A 21,985-nucleotide genomic window follows, 5' to 3' on the forward strand; every position below is an offset into this window, starting at 1 on the left:
AAGACCATCCTGGCTAACACGGTGAAACCCCGTCTCTACTAAAAAATACAAAAAGCTAGCCGGGCGAGGTGGCGGGCGCCTGTAGTCCCAGCTACTCGGGAGGCTAAGGCAGGAGAATGGCGGGAACCCGGGAGGCGGAGCTTGCAGTGAGCTGAGATCCGGCCACTGCACTCCAGCCTGGGCACGAGACTCCCTCTCAAAAAAAAAAAAAGAAAAAAAGAAAAAATTTAGCCAGGTGTGCTGGTGTGTGCCTGTAGTCCCAGCTACTCGGGATGCTGATGCAGGATAATTGCTTGAACCTGGGAGGTGGAGGTTGTAGTGAGGTGAGATCGCACCAGTGCACTCCAGCGTGGTGACAGAGCGAGACTGTCTGTCTCAAAAAAAAAAAAAAAAAAAAAAAGACCGGGCACGTCAGCTCATGCCTATAATCCCAGCACTTTGGGAGGCTGAGCGGGTGGATCACGAGGTCAGGAGATCAAGACCATCCTGGCTAACACGGTGAAACCCCATCTCTACTAACAATACAAAAATTTAGCTGGATATGGTGGCAGGCACCTATAGTCCCAGCTACTCGGGAGGCTGAGGCAGGAGAATGGCATGAACCCGGGAGACTGTGTCACTGCACTCCAGCCTGGGCAACAGAGCGAGACTCCGTCTCAAAAAAAAAAAAGAGTATGCACAACTAAACTTTAACAGATACTACCAATTTACCCTCCAAAGTGACCATACCAATTTATCCCCTACCAGCCTTGCTAAAAATATTCTAAGATACTAATTTTATGAATAAAACATCCACTGAGACTTCTGAAGAACTTCATATTCAACTCATGTACTTACCCATAGGTTCCTTAATAACACCATAATAATCTGGTGCATCATTAGGATCTACTGGTTCAAGGAAAGGCCAGGCCATCTTATGGGCCTATAATGAAAAAGTAGCATCATTATTGTCAGTGAAAACACTAATTCCATTTAAGTTTCTCACCTGAGTTACTACATCAATGAACCCAAAAGTCAGTTTTAAATTTGATACATGAAATACTTTATATTAGGCGATTTTTGCTCTAGTAGTAAGTTACCTAAGATGAGTTTCCTCTACAATAATGGTACTCAAAGCCTGGTCAGAAGACCTTGTGTGGGGGGTGGAGCACAAGCTTAGAAGTCACAAAATCAGTATTCTGAGCCCTACATGATGAGCTGTCACTGAGGATGCTGGCATTGCAATCGCTTCTGTAAACAGCTGGAATGGGTTCAAAGTGTGGAGTCATTACCACAGCTGCTTAATAATGAGGTGGCTGAGATGTGTCATTAAATAACATTCAACCACAAATTGAGACTATGATTCTCTTTTTAGTTACTTCAATTCTTGTGATTATGATAACAATAGGAGAAAGTTTCAATCCAGTGCACTATATCCTTTTATTTCCTCCCATTTTTTTGAGATGGGGTCTCGCTCTGTCATCCAGGCTGGAGTGGAGTGGTGTGACCATAGCTCACTGCAGCCTCCGGTGTTCAAGTGATCCTCTCACCTCAACCTCTTGAGTAGCTGGGATTATAGGTGTGTGCCAATATGTCCAGCTAATTTTTTTAAAATGTTTTGTAGAGATGGGGTCTCACTTTGTTGCCCAGGTTGGTCTCTTAACTCGTCAACTCAAGTGATCCTCCTGCCTTGGCCTCCCAAAGTGCTGGTATTATAGGTGTGAGCAGCCACACTGGCTTTCTGTGTCTTCAATACATCTGTATCACTTGCTAATCCTGCAAACCATCCCCATCCTGTTTTTCTTTTTTTTTTTGAGACGGAGTCTCGCACTGTCACCTGGGCTAGAGTACCGTGGCTCGATCTTAGCTCACTGCAACCTCCACCTCCCAGGTTCAAGCAATTCTCCTGCCTCAGTCTCCCTAGTAGCTGGGATTACAGGCATGCGCCACCGCACCCAGCTAATTTTTTGTATTTTTAGTAGAGAGATGGGGTTTCATCCTTTTGGCCAGTCTGGTCTCGAACTCCTGACCTTGTGATCCGCCCGCCTCAGCCTCCCAAAGTGCTGGGATTAGGGAGTGCGCCACCGTGCCCAGCCCCCTTTCTGTTTTCGTAAGGAAAAGAATAACTATAATTTTTTTTTTTTTTTTTTTTTTGAGATGGAGTCTCACACTCTCACCCAGGCTGGAGTGCGGTGGCGCCATCTCCGCTCACTGCAAGCTCTACCTCCCGGGTTCACACCATTCTCCTGCCTCAGCTTCCTGAGTAGCTGGGACTACAGGTGCCTGCCACCACGCCTGGCTAACATTTTGTATTTTTAGTAGAGACGGGGTTTCACCATGTTACCCTGGATGGTCTTGATCTCCTGACCTTGTGATCCACCCGCTCGGCCTCCCAAAGTGCTGGGATTACAGGTGTGATCCACTGCGCCTGGCCAAGAATAACTATAATCTAATCATACTGCTTCTCAATCCATGGGGGTGAGAGGAAGTTTCTTTAAAAATAAAATGTATAAAGAAGTGAGTCATGTCAACATTCTTGTGAGTGTGAGATAAGCTGAGGTGGTGTAGGGATATGGTAAAGCTCATGACACTGGTACATGAAGGACTGAAGTTTGTCAGGCACTTCACTAGACTAGCTGGGAGTCAGTAAATAATCACTCTAAGACTGGAAACTTGAAATCCTAGAAATCTTTCCAAAATTATGCTGGCTGATTTCATTTTCAAATGCTGCACACAGAGGGGTCTCACCTGTAAGGAACGGAGCACCCTCTTCAAACCCTCATAATCCTTCTCTGTTAGTGGCGTGAGCACTGTCATGGCATCCTCTGTTGACTGGCACTGTGGACAGACATACTCATCAATGAGCTCTGCCTCACTTTGCAAGATGCCAACGCAGCGCCCATGGTACCAATTCTGACACCGATCACAGCCAATATAAAATCTGTAAGATCCGAAATGGAAATGTGAGTTCAAAACAGATGGGATGATGTTACTTATAATAAAGCATGCACCTGAAAATTTGCTAAACCCTGGGATACAAAATAGTTTTAGTATTATGGTTTTAATACTTTCAAGATTGGCATTCCAGTACATTAATTTAGTATTTTTTGATGTTAAGAACAAGCAGTAACAAAATTTATAAGAACACTGTGTAATATTAGAGAACAAATTTAAAGATAAATATGGAACATTTAATTGATTTTAAAGCTGAAAACAAAGCCAAAAATCTTTCAACTAGTACTGTACCATATGGGAGTTCAAAATCCTATAAGCTAATAACAGAGTCTCAGAGCTTGTACCCATATTAGTGTTTTTCTAACCTACAATAAAGCACCATTTCAAACACTGATAAAGTCCAAACAAGTCAGGCTATTTTAATCTCATTAATTTCTATGTTACATATTGAAGAATCAAATCTACCATTAAACCACATTTTCCCCAATGTGTCTCAAACATTCACTATGAAGCAAGATAAAATTTGAAGGGTAGGGAAAAAGAGAAAAATGAAAAGGAATTTGTAATGTAAGTGTATAATAAATGTAGAAAAAAAAATCTGCTTTTTATTTTAAAATAAATAAGTAACCAGTCAGAGCAATTTGGCTTCCTAAATTATTAAATATGATGCTCTTATCAGAACTCACTGTGACTCATCATAAGGTGTTCTGCAGATACAGTACAATTCCTCACTGCTGCCCTCTTGTGCCCGTTTACAATCATTACAGATGTACACATCCATTTTCTTAGCCTCCTTTTCTGTGATGCCAACACATTCTCCATGATACCAGTTAGTACAAAGATCACAGCCAATATAGAACCTAAAAGTATTCACAATGAAAATGACAATGTAATTGTCATTTTGAGCTGCAATGGTACTTAAATCTGTCTTCCCTGCCTTGCTTCACTTTTTTATAGGATAACTTCCTGCAATGAGTCAGCTAAACATTCCTGAATCCAACCATTCTACCCCTGGCAAACTCCAGTATCTGATGCTCTATCACGTGTGGACACATAAAGTCACTCACATCAGTTTCAACAAGTACACTGCTTAGTGAAATATGGGTCTTTAAAAACATACTGGAATTTGAAAAAAGAAACAACACATTGATGGTAATGTCTTCCTCTGAATGAATGTGTGTAAAACTGTAACAGGCACAAAAACCAAAGCCAAAGAATCAAAGACTTACATCTGTCAAACCTATTCCACAGAAGCCATTTCAATATCAGGGCTATTTCTTAGATAGGTTTGAAAATGTATCTCACAATTTAAATTTGAAAACAAAGCAACGCGCAAATACCAAGTAGAAGTTACACTACAAGGAACATGCAGGTCAGCCAGGTGTAGAAGATAAATGATCAAAATATGAGATGAAGAAGAAAACTAAGAAAGGTACATAGAGCAATTCAATCTCTACCAGGTTTTCTGAATAAACATTGGAATTTAATCGAATTAAAAATAACCTCTCATAATGGAATAAGGCATGGGCCAGTTTTCCTGTTAATGTAATGTTTGTGACAATGTGGACAGTGGCCTGGCTAATTAATGAGCAGGGAATGTGGAAGGAGCTGCTTCAGTTCAACACCGGGGACAAGGTGTGGAAAACGATGCAAGGATAGTTATCCGAAACCTGTGAGGGTCTACACTGCTTGGCAAGGCGGAGCTGTATAAGTGTGTGATTGTGGAGTGCAGAGTGGCCTCTGTAATAAACGACCTAGTCATTGACAAAAGGAAAAGTAAATGTAACAAACGCTTATACAGTGTGCCTACAAGTGTTGATAGGCACAGTGTAGGAACACCATGGCAAAGTCATAGTGAGAATTACCATGAATCACAGGGAACCAGCCTGGCCTTGCTGATACCATTGGCACTCTTAGTTCTACCAAGGCATTTCTTGAGGAATGCCTCACCTAGAGGAATGGAAGTCGTCCTCAAGCTTCAAATTGACCTGCTTCATGAATGTGAAGGAATAATATATGGTTATGTAGTTTATCCTGTTACCACTAACTTTTTTTTTTCTTTTGTCTCGCTGTATAGCCCAGGCTGCAGAGCAGGGGCAGGATCACGGCCCCCCTGCAGCCTGGACCTCCCAGGCTTACGTGATCCTCCCACCTCAGCCTCCCAAGTAGCTGGGACTACAGGCATGCGCCACCAGGCCTGGCCTTTTTTTTTTTTTTTTTTTGATGGAGCCTTGCTCTGTCTCCCAGGCTGGAGTGCAGTGGCATGATCTTGGCTCACCGCAACCTCAGTCTCTCAGGTTCAAGCGATTCTCCTGACTCGGCCTCCCGGGTAGCTGGGATTACAGGTGTGTGCCACCACATCTGGCTAATTTTTACATTTTTAGCAGAGACGGGGTTTCGGCATGTTGGCCAGGCTGGTCTTGAACTCCTGACCTCAGCTGATCCGTCCACCTTGGCCTCCCAAAGTGCTGGGATTACAGGCATTAGCCACCACGCCTGGCCAATTTTTTTTTGTAAAGACGGGATCTCCCTATGTTGCCCAGACCGGTCTCAAATACCTGGGCTCAAGTGATCCTCCTGCCTCGGCCTCCCAAAGTGCTGAGATTACAGGCACGAGCCACAGTGCCCAGCACTTTTTTCTTTTGAACTATGACTCTCACATGATTTTCACTTCCACAGGTGGGGGTCCTCCTGAGATACTTTGTGTGTTATCGCCACAGAGTGATAGGCTATGTTCTGGAAGGATGTTCAGGACTTGAATTTCAGTTTTCAGTCATTCTCACTGGATTCCCAAACCAGCCTAGTTTGGGACAAGAGATTACAAAACACTCCTTAGAAACACTAACTCATCTCAACTAAAATAGGGAGTGAATGAACCTGGTATACTAAAGTGTTAATAATGACAAAATGAAAAATATAAAATAACAAAATAATGAGGCAATCTCAATGGAATGGGCACATGTATCTGTGTGCCTCATTTTATGCAATGTAGGTATTTCAAAGAAGCTGTGTGTGAAATCAATTTCTGTGATCTGAATACTCTAAACAGGCCAAAGAAGCCTTGTTATTTAAAGAAGTTCTGTAAGCAAATCTTTTTAACTGAAAAAGTAAGGAAACTTCTGTTTCAGAAATCATTTAATATGTTGTGCTTAAAGTGAGGCACACTTGTATTAAACTAAGGAAAAAAAAAATCAGTGAATCAGGTTCTACTGTTTATATTATGTGTAATTTCCAATGAGGTAAGATAATGAAAAGCGAAGATGCCTAAATTGATTTGTGTTTAATTCAGCACACAGCTCAATCTGCCAACAAAGAGTTTTCATTTGGCATTTGCAAACAGATGATCACTTAGACAGCGCCACCAAAGCAGCTTCCATGTTGCAACCTGAACATCATTAAAGGGACCACAATTTTATTTCAGGAATCAATTAGGTATCCGCTTAAGGCAGGCATTGAGCATTCCTAATTCTAATTAATTGATTCTAAATGATCATTTTTTAAAGCACAATCAAACTTTTTGGTCCTGTATAAAGTATGGTGGTTAACTGTGGCTTTAAAAAGCTGGACTACATTTTAATGTTCTTCTATTTAAAGTAGAAGTTAAATATTTTGTAAAATGATATTAATGACCAAAAAATGAAACTACATTTATGGTTTAGTGCCTCTATAATCTTCTTTATATCACCAAATACAAGTCACAACTGTCAAAAACAGCTTCCAGCTGCCAAATTGTTGGACGTTATGCTTGAGGAATGGAACACTTTTGTATTTTTCTGGTTTGTCTCTGATAAGAAAGTGGAAACTTTGACAAAAATATGAGTTGCAGTATTTTAATACAAAAAACAACTGCCTAAAATAAAACAATTAAGAAACCAAACCACTCAAATTCAAAACCTCTGACCATTGATGTTCAAATGGTTTCCAGGATTTCATGTATTTACAGGGCTTTGAACAGATCCCAGAAAGGATGCTCTCCATTTTGGGCAACAGTAATACACGTCCTTCTCCAGACATCAATTACTCGTTGATTTGGAGTTAATTCAGAGGGAAGAGGAGAAAGCAAAGGAGCAACAGAAAGCTTGTTTTTGACAGAAAAGAATATAACAAAGGACAATCACAAACACGTGAAATAGCAAATTTTACTTTACTAGCATCAATGGTAAGAATATCACATGCAAGACCATGGATGAAACATTACTCTTAAATTTAATATTTTCATTTATATCATTCCCAAAATATTCATTTTCTTCAAAACTCAATTTTATAGCTAAACTTTCAAGACAAAAAACTAGAGCTCAAAAAGATCTACTCACTTAGATTCATCATAAGGCGTTTTACAGATACAGTAAAGCTTTGTGTCCTTCTTAGTTTCCTTTGAGGTAGTAGAGATCATTTTCTTTTTCTTGGACTTTGAGCTTGAGTCTTTTTCCTCTTCCCGCTTCCTCTTCTGGGAAGCTGCAGGTAAGGTGGGCGTGGACAGGAGGCCTGTGTGTTGCACAGCAGGTGGAGGGGGAGGTGAAGGTGGAGGGGCTGGAGGGGCTGGAGGAGCTGCCGTCACTGGGGGACAGGGTACAGCTACTGCTGTGGACTGAGCCACCTGCATCAGGTCTTTTTCTTTCTTAATTTTCAGGTCTCTCTTCAGCTCTTCCTGTTGTCAATTAAAGACAATACAAGACTATCATTAGAGTCATGTAAACGTGTGATCTGGCCAGAAGATGGTACATTACCCACTCTTGTCAAAGTAGCTCCATAGTTCAGTCTAATGTGAGAGAATTTTAGTTAGTTGCAAACAAGAGTTTTCTTGTATCTTAAACCCAAGTCAGACAATTAGAAACAGAAAATGAAGATTATGTAAGAACAACTAGAAAGATGCTAGTTATCTTCAAAGGAGAGTTGACTGAAAGATGAGCCAAGTGGCTAGGAAGAGCGTCCCTCCTGGCTTGCCCCTGTCCCATCTGGGCTCTTTCTGTGGTTGCTCAGAAGGTGATTACAAGCATCCTCACCCGCTGGCTGCTTTCTTCTAGTTGCTCTTGCTCTCTGTCCTTACAGTGAGACTGGACATGAACTGGCCTTGAGACTCAAAATGTGGTCTGACCAGCATAAAGCAGTGAAGGTGATCTCAGCTCACTGCAAGCTCCGCCTCCCAGGTTCACGCCATTCTCCTGCCTCAGCCTCGCGAGTAGCTGGAACTACAGGTGCCCGCCACCATGCCCGGCTAATTTTTTGTATTTTTTTTAGTAGAGACGGGGTTTCACCATGTTAGCCAGGATGGTCTCGATCTCCTGACCTTGTGATCGACCCAGCTCGGCCTCCCAAAGTGCTGGGATTACAGGCATTAGCCACCGCGCCCGGCTGGAGCTTTTAAACATATCACAAATATTTTACCAAATAAACCTGAATAGCCCTGGTTTAATGAATCTGTTTCTCTGTCCATAGACTTATCTAGTCTTATAAAGTCAAAAGAGAAGCAGTGTGACAAATTATTCAACAGCCCTTCTCTATTTATAGAGAGAGACTGAACTTCTTCCTAGGTTGGAAACAAAATCTTGAGTTTCATTTCCTAGTTCATGTTTATAACATCATGGGACGGATTCTGGGAAAACCAAGATAGTATAGCGGGTATACACTTTGATCCTCCCTCTCCCTTCAAGAACATACAAGTGAGAGTAAAATACAAAAAAGAGAAATTGAAAAGACATAGCCATGCCTAAATAAGTTACAAAAATCTCAATGGAATAGAGACACAAAACTGTGAGCAGGACTAAAACTGTAGGCCCGCTAGGCTCCAGAGTCAGAACTAGGAACTGGTGACCGAACACTAACAGTAAGAGGTTCTTGGGGGGTAAGGGAGACTAACATGCTGTGCGTGAGGCAGTGATAAGAGCTGGCTCTCTCTTGGAAGTTAAGGGTTGACTGGACTACACTGGGCTTCACAAGAGAAAACAAAAACAAAACTCCTCTCACTCAAAATAAGCTAACAAAACTTAAATGTTTGAAAACGAAAATATGTAATATGAAAAAAAGACAACCAGGGCCGAGTACAGTGGCTTATGCCTGTAATCCCAGCACTTTCGGAGGTCAAGGCAGGAAGATCACTGGCTTGAGCCCAAGAGTTTGAGACCATTCTGGGCAACATGGCAAAACCTTGTCTCTAAAAGCGACAACAATAGTAACAACAAAAACACCCCAAAATTAGCCAGACATGGTAGCATGGCACACACCTGTAGTCCCAGCTACCTGGGAGGCTGAGGTGGAAGGACTGAATGATCTGGGTAGGTGGAGGCTGTGGTGGGCCGTGACTGCACTGCTGCACTCCAGCCTGGGCAACAGAACAAGGCCCTGCTTCTCAAAAGAAAAAAGAAAAAAGAGCAATAAAATCAATGGTCTAATCTGAATTCACTCCAAACAAAATTAAAGAGCCGGACACGGTGGCTAACACCCGTAATCCCAACACTTTGGGAGGCTGAGGTGGGTGGATCACCTGAGGTCAGGAGTTCAAGACTAGCCTGGCCAACATGGTGAAACCCCATTTCTACTAATAACACACACAAAAATTAGGTGGGTGTGGTGGCGCATGCCTGTAATTCTAGCTACTTGGGAGGCTGAGGCAGGAGAATTGCTTGAACCTGGGAGGAGGAGGTTGCAATAAGCCAAGATTGTGCCATTGCACTCCAGCCTGGGCAATAAGAGTGAAATTCCACCTAAAAAAAAAAAAAACCAAGAAATTATAGAACAATTTGACGGGCTGGGCATGGTGGCTCACACCTATAATCCCATCACTCTGGGAGGCTGAGATGGGTGGATCACCTGACGTCAGGGGTTCGAAACCAGGCTGGCCAACATGGCGAAACTCCATCTCTAAAAATTTAAAAAAAAAAAAAAAAAAAAATTAGCCAAGTGTGGTGGTGGGCACCTGTAATCCCAGCTACCTGGGAAGCTGAGGCAGGAGAACTGCTTGAACCCGGGAGGAGGAGGGTGCAGGAGCTGAGATCGTACCACTGCACTCCAGCCTGGGTGACAGAGCAAGACTCCATTTCAAAAATAAATAAATAAATAAAAGAGAACAATTTGACAAAAATAGGAGGCTCAGGCCAATTCTCCTGCCTGACCCTCCTGAGTAGCTGGAACTACAGGTGTGTTCCACCATGCCCAGCTAATTTTTGTATTTTTGTCGAGATGGGGTTTTGCCATGTCAGCCAGGCTGGTCTCGAACTCCTGGCCTCGTGTGATTCACCTGCCTTAGCCTCCCAGAGTGCTGGGATTACAGGCATGAACCACTGCACCTGGCTCTTCCTTCTTCAAAGTATAATTTTTCTTCCTTGTTAGATTGTTTCTGCATAAAACGTGTTTATATATGAATACATACATGAAAGTAATATAGCCGGGCACGGTGGCTCAAGCCTGTAATCCCAGCACTTTGGGAGGCCGAGACGGGCGAATCACCAGGTCAGGAGACCGAGACCATCCTGGCTAACACGGTGAAACCCCGTCTCTACTAAAAAATACAAAAAACTAGTCGGGCGACGTGGTGGGCGCCTATAGTCCCAGCTACTCGGGAGGCTGAGGCAGGAGAATGGTGTAAACCCAGGAGGCGGAGCTTGCAGTGAGCTGAGATCTGGCCACTGCACTCCAGCCTGGGTGGCAGAGCGAAACTCTGTCTCAAAAAAAAAAAAAAAAAAAAAAAAAAAAAAAAATACAAAAAAAAAAAATTATAAATATTTTTAAAAATTATCGTCTTTGGGGGTTAGATTTAGAGATCATTTTTAGTTCATACATATATATGTACATATATATGTGTACATATGTGTGTATATATATATACGTGTGTATATATACATATGTACATATACGTATGTACATATATACACACACATATATATGTATGTATACACACACACACACATATATATACACATACATATTTTTTTTTTCAGACAGAGTCTCACTCTTGTTGCCCAGGCTGGAGTGCAGTGGTGCAATCTTGGCTCACTGCGACCTCCACCTCCCGGATTCACGTGATTCTCCTACCTCAGCCTCCTCAGTAGCTGGGATTACAGGCGCCTGCCACCATGCCCAGCTAATGTTTGTACTTTTAGCAGAGACAGGGTTTCTTCATGTTGGCCAAGCTGGTCTTGAACTCCTGACCTCAGGTGATCCGCCCACCTCAGCCTCCCAAAGTGCTGGGATTACAGGCGTGAGCCACCGCACCTGGCCTTAGACATCATTTTTATTTGTTGGCTTCGAAGGGCAACTGATCAATTTATATATAAAGGATATAAACTACAACTATTTTCCCACTTCGTATAGAATGTGGAAAGGAAACAGTGTGTGGCACACCTTAAATGATGCTAAACTTCTTCCTACAGTGTGTAAACTGGCTTGTCCAAAAGGCCAAAGTGCTTCTGTTGAGAAACACTGATGACCAATCTCCTCTTTGTGGTCCTGTGATACTGTGAAATACATATTTAATCTTCTTCCCTGTTTCCCGGCATACAATTCCTAAAACCCTCAGAATCTGCAAAAAAGATTTTTTTTATGCTAATGATTGACTGACAGCTGGAGGCTCCTAGAGAGCCTCAGGATTGGGGCTGATTGTCAGGGCTTTCAGTGCCACCTCCCAACCTCTGAGAAAAAGAGAGAGAGGCTGAAGGTCAAGATGACCACCAATGGTCAATGATGTAATCATTAATTACTATATAATGAAGCTTCCATAAAAACCCAAATTGAGGCCGGGCACAGTGGCTCATGCCTGTAATCCCAGCACTCTGGGAGACTGAGGCGGGTGGATTACTTGAGGTCAGGAGTTCGAGACCAGCCTGACCAACATGGTGAAACACTGTCTCTACTAAAATACAAAAAATTAGCCAGGCGTGGTGGTACACATCTGTAATCTCAGCAACTTGGGAGGCTGAGGAAGGGAAATCACTTGAACCTGGGAGGCAAGTTCAATGTTTATCTTGTAACTGACCATGTTACTAAATTTTTTTTTTTTTTTCCTTTTTGAGAGCTAGTCTCACTCTGTCACCCAGGCTGGAATGCAGTGGCATGATCTTAGTTCATCGCAACCTCCACCCCTCAGGTTCAAGCAATTCTCCTGCCACAGCCTCCCAAGTAGCTGGGAATACAGGCGCCCGCCACCATGCCCGGCTTACTTTTTTGAATTTTTTTTTTTTCTTTGAGACAAGAGTTTCACTCTTGTTGCCCAGGTTATAATGCAACGGTGCGATCTCAGCTCACCGCAACCTCCACCTCCCAGGTTCAAGCGATTCTCCTGCCTCAGCCTCCTGAGTAGCTGGGATTACAGGCCATGCCTGGCTAATTTTTTGTATTTTTAGTAGAGACAGGGTTTCTCCATGTTGGTCAAGCTGGTCTCAAACTCCCGACCGCAGGTGAACCGCCTACCTCGGCCTCCCAAAGTGCTGGGATTACAGGCTTGAGCCACTGTGCCCGGCTTTTTTTTGTATTTTTAGTAGAGATGGGGTTTCACCATGTTGGTCAGGATGGTCTTGAACTCCTGACCTCAAATGATCCACTTGCCTCGGCCTCCCAAAGTGCTGGGATTTACAGGTGTGGGTCACCGTGCCCAGCCTTGAATTATAAACTGTAATCATTATTTTCTTGGGGTTTTGATGTAATAATCATATCACACATGAAAACAATGTTGTCTTCTTTCCTCAATGTTTTGTATTTTTTCCTTTTTCTTGGCTTAACACACTTGCCAGAACTTCCAGAAATGCTAAATAATAATGTCGACTGCTGGCATCATTGAGGATTCTGACTTTGACTGGAAGATCTCTAACGTTTCACAGTTAGGTAATATTATTAGTCTGGTTAATATTTTCTTACTATTTCTCACCTTTTTTGGGGGGGCGGGGGACAGTCTTGCTCTGTCGCCCAAGCTGGAGGGCAATGGCATGATTTTGAATCACTGCAGCCTTCACCTGAGCTCAAGTGATCTGCCTACCTCGGCCTCCCAAAGTGCTGGGATCACAGGCATGAGCTCCTGTGCCTGGCCTACGTCTCACCTTCTTAAAAAGTTTAGGACGTGTTATGAATTTTTTTTTTTTTTTTTTTTTTTTGGAGACGGAGTCTCGTTCTGTTGCCCAGGTTGGAGGGCAGTGGCGCAATCTTGGCTCACTGCAACCTCTACCTTCCTGGTTCAAGCAATTCTCCCTGCCTCAGACTCCTGACTAGCTGGGATTACAGGCACCAGCCACCACGCCCAGCTAATTTTTGATTTTAGTAGAGATGGAGTTTCACCATCTTAGCCAGGCTGGTCTTGAACTGACCTCAGGTGATCCACCTGCCTTGGCCACCAAAGTGTTGGGATTACAGGCATGAGCCACTGCTCCCGGCCTTGAAATGTCTGATAGCCTACTTCTCTTTTAAAAAGCTGTGTAATTATGTATAAGTTATATATATATGTGCATAAATAGATGTCTTTTTTTTTTTTTGAGGCGAAGTCTCACTCTGTTGTCCAGGCTGGAGTGCAGTGTCGCAATCTCAGCTCACTGCAACCTCCGCCTCCTGGGTTCAAACTATTCTCCTGCCTCAGCATCCCAAGTAGCTGGGATTACAGGTGCCTGCCACCATGCCCAGCTAATTTTTGTATTTTTAGTAGAGACAGGGTTTCACCACGTCGGTCTGGCTAGTCTCAAACTCCTGACCTCATGTTCCGCCCGTGTCAGCTTCCCAAAGTGCTGGGATTACAGGCGTAAGCCAGCGCACCCAGCCCTACTTTTTTTTTTGAGACAGAGTTTCACTCTGTTCCCCAGGCTGGAGTGCAGTGGTGTGATCGAGGTTCACTGCAACCTCCGCCTTCTGGGTTCAAGTGATCATCCTACATTAGCCTCCCAAGTGGCTGGGACCATAGGCATACGCCACCATGCTTGGTTAATTTTGTGTTTTTTGTAGAGACAGGGTTTCACCATGTTGCCTAGGCTGATCTTGAACTCCTGGGCTCAAACAATCTGTCTACCTCGGGTTCCCAAAGTGTTGGGATTACAGGCATGAGCCACCACAGCCAGTCTACTTTCATTTTTTAATAAATTCCTCTCGAAGGCAGGTTAGCAATACCTACAGAATCATTTACAAGTCAAGGAAGAAATTTTTCTTTTTTCTTTGTTTATGAGACAGGGTTTTGCTCTGTTGCCCAGGCTGCAGTGCAGTGGTGCCATCAGAGCTAACTGCAGCTTCAACCTGGCAGGCTCAAGTAATCCCTCTGCCTCAGCCTCCCGAGAAGCTGGGACCACAGCTGTGTGCCACCACATCTGGCTAAATTTTTCATTTTGTGTAGAGACGAGGGCTCGCCATGTTGGCCAAGCTGGTCTCGAACTTCTGGGCTCAAGTGATCTGCCTGTCTTGGCCTCCCCAAGTGCTGGGAGTATAGGAGTGAGCCACCTCATCCTGGTGAAATTTGTCTTATGTAATGGACTCATGTTATTTTTCATTCTTTCAACGTTACTTCATCGTCTCCGTACCTTTCTCATGAAGCTCTGCTCCTAATTAACTTTTGGCCAGACTATGTCATAGACTTGAAAAGCTGTTCTCAGAGTTCTACAACATTTCAATCAACAAGCTCACCTCTCAGAGTCGCTAGTCTGGAGAATACAATATAACTATACATTTAGTTATAAAAGCTCTGACTTGTTTCGTAAGACACACGCGTCACACTGATTTTTACTCTACGTACACAAATGTAAATTCCAGAAAACATACTAAAATTTTAAGCTTTATTAAAAAGGCAAGGGAAAAAAGCAGAACCTTAGATGCTAAACACTGGACACAGAAAAAAAGGGCATGCCCTCTTACCTGCACTTCAATTTGAAGATCCTTGTCCAGGAGTGCTCTCTTCTTCAGGATCTCGGCTCGGAGCTGCTCTTTGTGCTTGAAGAGCAGAGCTGACAGCTTAGTGGCATTCTGCTTGCTACGTTTCTGCTCCACACTCTCTTCACGCTTCCGTTTTTTTGCTGCCTGTTTTTCTTCTTTATCTATCTTATCCAAAATATACTTCATCACCTGGTTACAGACAATCATTCTAGAGAAAAATACACAACCTATGTAATGCTGCGCGTTTTATCATGGAAGGCTTAAGACATGACTCTTCTGTGCCTCTACAGATGAGACACAAACTTTCTGTGACTGGAAAACTTCAACAGTGGTTCAAACCAGTTATGAGCAATTATTAGTGCCAAGTGTTCTCATTTAATAAACTCCAATCAAGATAAACAAGTATAAACTCAGAACTCTGTGCATGTGCACGATAGAAGAGACGGACAGACAACAAGACCCTGCATCTCCCCTACCTTTGATTCTCTTCTCTTTCAGCTGGAGTCATGCTCTTTTTCTGTTTTAAATGTTCTATTACAGCATTATGCTTCATCACCACCTTCAGGACAGAATAAATCCAAAAGCGCATATTTTATAATGACCACAGGTTAGTACACAGATAACAACAGTAGAAATCTGAGCACATATGTGTTTTTTTAAAGAAACTGTAAGAATTTTATATCATAACATAAATAAAATTAGCAGCTACTAGATGGCCTGGGTGCTTACCACCTAATGGGGACTGTGCTAGGCTAAGCACTTGACATTACCTCGTTTATTCCTTATAACAACACTGAACCATAGCAATAATTTTATAAACAAGATACTGAGACATAAAGAAATTAACCACCTTGTCTGAGAAACAATAAGTAATACAGCTGAAATTTTAACCTGGCTATTCTTCTCCAAAGGCCGTATTTTTAACATTATGCTTTCTTCCCAGAATGAATTTTAAAAAGCTGTCCCTCGTCTCCCCTATATAAAGATTAGGAGAGAGACAGTGTAGTAATTCTCAGTTTATACATACCCAGTAAAGCTGGGTAATAATACATTTAAATATAATACATATAACCATCACTTTCATAAGAATACTACATCTTTAAAATAACTTCGCTGTTTAGAAAGTGCTTCTACATTTATGACCTCATTTAATCATTGCAATAATCTCGTGTGGCTGGAAAGAGAAGAGTTTTAAGAGGCTATAGCTAAGGAGGGATAAATGAGTTTCACGGACTGTGAATGGGAGACCTAGGAACTGAATGAAGGTCTCACGACTTGGTAACACTTAAAATACACATTCAAACTCCCGCCTAGTGCTGAGCGAAGCAAGCTATAGGTAGATGAAAAGATGGTTTTTGCCAGTAATGTTATCGGATGCTCTATGTATGACTTCACTTTAGTAGACTGATTCTAACTCATCTAAATTGCTTTCTTTCACTAATGTGCCATTGCAAGATGTTGCTGAATGATGCCACTTTTTATTTAAGCTATGAAATAATATGTTTTTAAACTCTTTTACAAAGGTATGGCTAGAAATACAAATGAGTTTAATCTGTCTATAATTTGCATAGTCTACACGCAAACTAAGGAATGAGAACTTTGAATAACTTTAAAGGAATTGCTGTAATGTCCGAAGTGACCTTAAAACTTAGGTTAAACCCTCAAGTTTTATATTAATCATTAAAGCTCATAACTCCATTCTTCCCATCTTAGTCCTCCCAAAATAGAGGTCATTCCTAATAAGCACTGACTACATATTATATGTATCTAACGAAGAGTTCCACACCACAGTAGTCATTCAGTATTTTTTTTGGTCAATTCAGTGTTTCTTCTAAATTTAAACATTAATGACTTTGTCTCATTTAGGAAACCTAACACAACCAAACACTAAGTCTACTGCACAGCACAATAATTCAAGCTACTGAACATGCTGCTTTTACTTAATAACTTTACCTGTTTCTGAATGATTTCACTTTGATTAGAAGCTTGGAGGGTGTGTTCACGCTTAATTTCTATCTGTTGCTGTTTCTTCTTTTGCTGCTGATCCCTGAGTTGCTGAACCCTTTGCAACTGCTCTTGCACACTGGCTGCCTGCACTGTAACCACATTCTGAATCTGGTGAGTCTGCACAGCACTGCTTTGCTGAATTTGGATAGGTAACTGCAGTTTGATTTGCTGGGGCACACCACTTTGCTGAGCCTGTATCTGAGCCACAACCTGTGACTGGATCTGAGAGAGAACCTGGACTTGTTGTTGCAGCTGAGGCACAGCAATGACTTGGGGCTGTGGCTGCTGTATTTGTAGCTGAGGACGGGATGGGGATGAAACAGTAACTTGATTTAAAGTTTGTCCTGATGAAAGAGTTTGAGTTGAAGACTGTACCTGGGGTTGTGATTGTGGCTGGCCTTGGGAAGGTATCTGAAGAGATGTATGTGGTTGAATTGGAATCGGTTGTGAGGTTGTAGTCTGAACCTGGGATTGTTGTCCAGGAGACAGTTGGGATGGAGTTGATGGACGTATTCGAGCCTGTGATGGACTTTGGACACGAACAGGAGACTGTCCTTGGACATTACTTTGAGGCTGAGACTGTGCTGCGACTTGGGGTTTGGATGTCTGTGCTTGGGTGGGTTGTGCTTCAGAAGGGACATGGGATGAAACAGTTGTTTGCGTCTGAACTTCAGGCTGAGTCTGAACTTCAGGCTGAGCTGGGGACTGGGGCTGGGTTTGGGGCTGGGGCTGGGGCTGAGCTGAAGGCTGAGCAGTCTGTGGCTGGGCTTCTGCCGGACCCACGCTTGACGACTGAGCTGGTGGCAGGGTTTTGTCTTGATGTACCTGCGTCTGGGGTGATAGTTTACTCTGTTTTTGTTCACCTGTACCTGTGAAAAGGAAAGATGAACCATTTCTATTACTCTAGAACATAAGACTGTGGTTAAAGAAGAATCTGAAGGAAATTTTCCAAAGTTGAGGATTCTGGCTAGGCGTAGTGGCTCACGCCTGTGCACTTTGGGAGGCTGAGGTGGGAGGATCGCTTGAGCAACACAGTGAGACCCCGTCTCTACACAAAATCAAAAAATAAAAATAAAAATTATCTGGGCATGGTGGAGCCTGCCTATGGTCCAAGCTACCCGGGGAGGCTGAGGTGGGAGGACTGCTTGAGTCCAGGAGGTCAAGGCTGCAGTAAGCAGTAATATGGTGCTACTTCACTTCAGCCTGGGTGACACAGCAAGACCCTGTCTCAAAAAAACAAATAAAGTAAATAAAGTTACGAATTTTGTATTTTGGTATAGAAGGTCTATGCCTTTGAAATGCTCCATTTGGACACACTTAGGGCAGGACTCTCTCTGAAACTGGGGAGCCTGGACCCTGCTTCTTGGCTGTCCCCTGTACACTATCCTAACTCTAGAGGGCTGGTTTCCAAAGTAAGTTGCAGCCTCTGGAAATCAGCTGGGTCATCTGGTCCAGGCTAACTGTCAAGCCTCACTTTTCCCCCATGATGTGGTAGTAGTTACAATGACTTGCAGCAGAAGGCCAACAAAGTGGTTCTGGACCCGCTCTCAATCTCAGTCATGAACTGGATTTACGCACCCTTCCTGAGATCACCTCCATGACTCAATCAGCACCTACAAGGCTTAGCAAGGAGGAATTGTGGGCATAGTTACCAAGATAACCATTATTTTTGCCCCCTTTCTCTCTCTCTTTTTTAATGGGAGGGAGAGGGTGGTGGTAACAGGGAGTCTGTAAGAACAGGGTACAAAAGCTTCGAGATGTTGTGAGGCTGACTATGTCAACTGTTGAGCTCACTGGCTTGAGGCATATCCTTCCAAAGGTAAATACTGGTTCTCCTGTTGGCCTCTGTTAGCCCAGCAACGTGTAGTAGTAACATCCGACATTTCTGATAAACCCACAGCTCTACCTGCTGCTGTCGTGGAAACAGTGGTGGTGGTGGTGCTGGCTGTGGTGGCTGTTGTTGCCAATGGGGTAAAGAGGAATCGCTGAACAGTACCATTTGGCATTGCAGCTTGCATTAGCTGCTGGCCTGGGCCTGGGAGTACAGTCACCCCTTGAGGTATCAACTGCAACTGTCCAGTAGTTTGACCTTGTCCTTGAATTACTACTGTCAAACCTTGATTGCCACCCTGTGGAAAAAACACAACATGTAAACAGTGTTCAAAGCATCAATCTGTATGTGTATCATTTTTATTAAATCATTTTTATGTGTAATTATCTTTCAATACAATGAAAATGCATATTTGAATGTCACCAGCAGGAATTTAGATAAGCTAAAGTAAGAATATTTATGTTGCTTAGTAGGAAATACATCAACAATCCAGAATCCCAGTTCAAGCTCCCCCAGTGGTCAGCCAGTAATCTGTCCACAAGCAACACTGTTCCTCCAGATCCAAGTTTCCCAATCTATAAAGTAAAGGTATTGAATGACTAAGGTCCCCACAAAATTCTGATTTTAAATAATCTTATATTCATATTTTACAATTTCAAAAGCATCTTCATAGATACTGCCTCATTTGATTCTCACAATGAACTTGTGACTTTGTGGGGTAGGCAGATAAAATATTATTCTGATTCCCAACTAAGAAACTCAGGTTAGAAAGGTTAAGTACCCTGCCCTACTTAAAGGTGAGATAAAAGGAGGTACCCAGATCTCCTGAATTTTGTCTTTCAATACGTGCCAAATTACCTATGGGGTGTGTGTGTGCTAAAGTGTAAAAAGTTTAGGGTTTTAGATATGTAATGCAAACACCAAGTAAGGAGGATCACTAAGGTCTGAGCAGTTACCAAAATGGGGTCTAGAAATTTAAAATTCTCTAGGCGCTGTCTCTTCTGTCTAGAACTTTAATTAAACTAGAAACCTTGAATACCAGGAACATGGTGGAGAACTGGAAAGCGAAAGTAAAAATCATCCCCTAAACTCCCAATGACCAAAACTGATGGCACAAAGTCCACATACTAGGTAAGTTCCATACACGTGTGAGTTCCTCAAAACCTATTTACTCTTGCTTTTCTAAAATACATTTTTTTTATGCACAAAATACACAAAATACCAAGTATACTTTTAAAATTGTGAAGTAAACATCTATAAAACCGCGACTATGGTCACCATTGCCAATGTCCTAGAAGCCCCCATGTGATTCACCCGGATCTCAATTCCCTCCCTCTCCCCTAGAGGTAAGCACTATCCTCACTTTGATGATAACACTTTATTTCATTACTACTTCGGGATGTATCTTAGGTATATACAGGGCCCTGAGGTTCACAAACTCAGGAGCAATATTCACGAAGAATACAATGGGAATGATGTCCCCTCCAGGCAGGCAATGCAGCAGCCCTGTATCCTTACACAAAATAGCTTAGTTTTGCCTATTTCTGAATCTTATACAAATGAAATTATAGCACGTATTTTTTGGGCAGCTACTTGCTTCTTCAGCTTACCATTATATATTTATGAGAATCATCTGCATAGTTCTGTGCGGTTGAAGTCTATTCATTTTTATTGCTGTAGGAATATACTACAATTTACTTATCTAACTGATTTTGATGGACATCTGAGTTGTTCTTAGTTTTTGACTCTTATGAACAATGCTGCTATGAATATTTATGCCATGTATTCTGGTGCTCACATAACCAAGAACTTCTCTAGGGATATACCTAGAAGGTATACTGGGACCTGGGGCATACACAGTTTCAACTTTACCAGACAATGTCTGGGAGGTTTCCAAAATGGCTTAACCGACTGACAGGCCCACCAGCTGTGCATGAGAATTTCTTCTGCACTATGCCTTTGCTAACTCTTGGTTTTGTTGGATATTTAAATTTGTACCAATCTCTTAAGCATATGGTTTTAATATGTACTTCTCTCATTATTAAGTTCAGCAGTTTTTTGGAATTTGGGACATTTAGATTTCTTCTTTCCTCATAATGTTGGTTTGTCCTTTTTTTTTCTTATTTTTGAGACGGAGTCTGTTGCCTAGTCTGGAGTGCAGTGGTATATCTTGGCTCACTGCAACCTCCGCTTCCTGGGTTCAAGCAATTCTCCTTCCTCAGCCTCCTGAGTAGCTGGGATTACAAGTGCATGCCACCACGGCCAGCTAATTTGTTTGTAATTTTAGTAGAGACGGAGTTTCACCATGTTGGTCAGGCTGGTCTCGAACTTCTGACCTCAAGCAATCCACCCGCCCTGACCTCCCAAAGTGCTGGGATTACAGGCGCAAGCCACCATGCCCAGACTGTACTAAGTTTTGATATCAGGTTATCATATAGGGCAAATAATCCTGTTCTTCAAAGGTATATTCTTAATACTTTGTACCTCCATATAAACTTTTAGTATCAGCTTGTGAAGTTTCACTAAAAACAAAACCTCTTGGGATTTTGATGGGAGCTGCATTCAATCTATTAATCAATATTAGAAGACTTGCTAACAATACTGAGTCTTGCAAAGAAGCAGCTTAATATACCCAAATTTTATTTGTCTCATGGAGATTAGCCAACGAATACAATTTTGGTGGTTAAAAGGGTTATCTGTCTCACTGTTATAGCTCACTGTCTAAGGATCACTCTAGTAGTTGGGGTTTATTATACCCTGTCTAAGAGGTATTTCTGTTTGACTCCAGGAAGTAGCCATTTCTTCAAATCAGCACATTTAAAAACTTATCAAAATAAGTTCATGTTTTTAAACTTACAGCAAGAATAAATAAGATCACCTCTAAAGTTAAAATAAAGTTATGTTACTTACGTGGCCCTGTGTTAACTGAGTGAGTTGAGCCATGGTGAGCTTCACTTGTCCTTGTTGGGGGCGAGGGGGTTGTGAGGCTGAAGACTGTATATTTGAAGTGGACGTTGCTGAAGTTAAGCTCTTCTGCCCAGGTGTTGAGGAAACTGTGTTAGGGGCAGAGATTGCAGTGGAGACAGGCTGTCCCCTGATGATTTGAGTCATCACTTGCTGAGGAGCACCTACACAAACAGCAAAACATTATGAATGCTTATACATCCTTGGCATTATTTTGAATTGAAACAATTCAACACCTCAGATGAATGTATTCTTTTCCATCTTCAAAAAAACATGGGCTATTCAGAGCCCAAGGATACATTCAGACATATGCCCACATCCAAAGGTCCTGCCTGGTTGGCAGTGAGTCTGTTTTCATTGCCAACCGTTATCCAGTCTCTGCTGTCTGTAGGATAATGGAAAAAACCAATTAAAATTCTT

General features: G+C 42.4%; 1 protein-coding gene across 1 annotated transcript in view; it reads right to left on the reverse strand.

The window, feature by feature from the left end:
* LOC108517749 (nucleosome-remodeling factor subunit BPTF) overlaps positions 1-21,985 on the reverse strand; it is a 76,675-nt gene that overhangs the window by 21,111 nt on the left and 33,579 nt on the right. The window contains exons 13-20 of the mRNA XM_017855840.1: positions 21,512-21,729; positions 18,677-18,899; positions 16,717-17,639; positions 15,240-15,322; positions 14,746-14,971; positions 7,248-7,582; positions 2,728-2,920; positions 838-922 (exon numbers count right to left, since the gene is read on the reverse strand). Of these exons, the coding sequence (XP_017711329.1) occupies positions 838-922; positions 2,728-2,920; positions 7,248-7,582; positions 14,746-14,971; positions 15,240-15,322; positions 16,717-17,639; positions 18,677-18,899; positions 21,512-21,729 (2,286 nt within the window). The remainder of the gene's footprint in view (positions 1-837; positions 923-2,727; positions 2,921-7,247; positions 7,583-14,745; positions 14,972-15,239; positions 15,323-16,716; positions 17,640-18,676; positions 18,900-21,511; positions 21,730-21,985) is intronic.

This window comes from Rhinopithecus bieti, unplaced genomic scaffold (genome assembly GCF_001698545.2).
Source record: "Rhinopithecus bieti isolate Rb0 unplaced genomic scaffold, ASM169854v2 scaffold_39870, whole genome shotgun sequence".
In the NCBI taxonomy this organism is placed as follows: domain Eukaryota; kingdom Metazoa; phylum Chordata; class Mammalia; order Primates; family Cercopithecidae; genus Rhinopithecus; species Rhinopithecus bieti.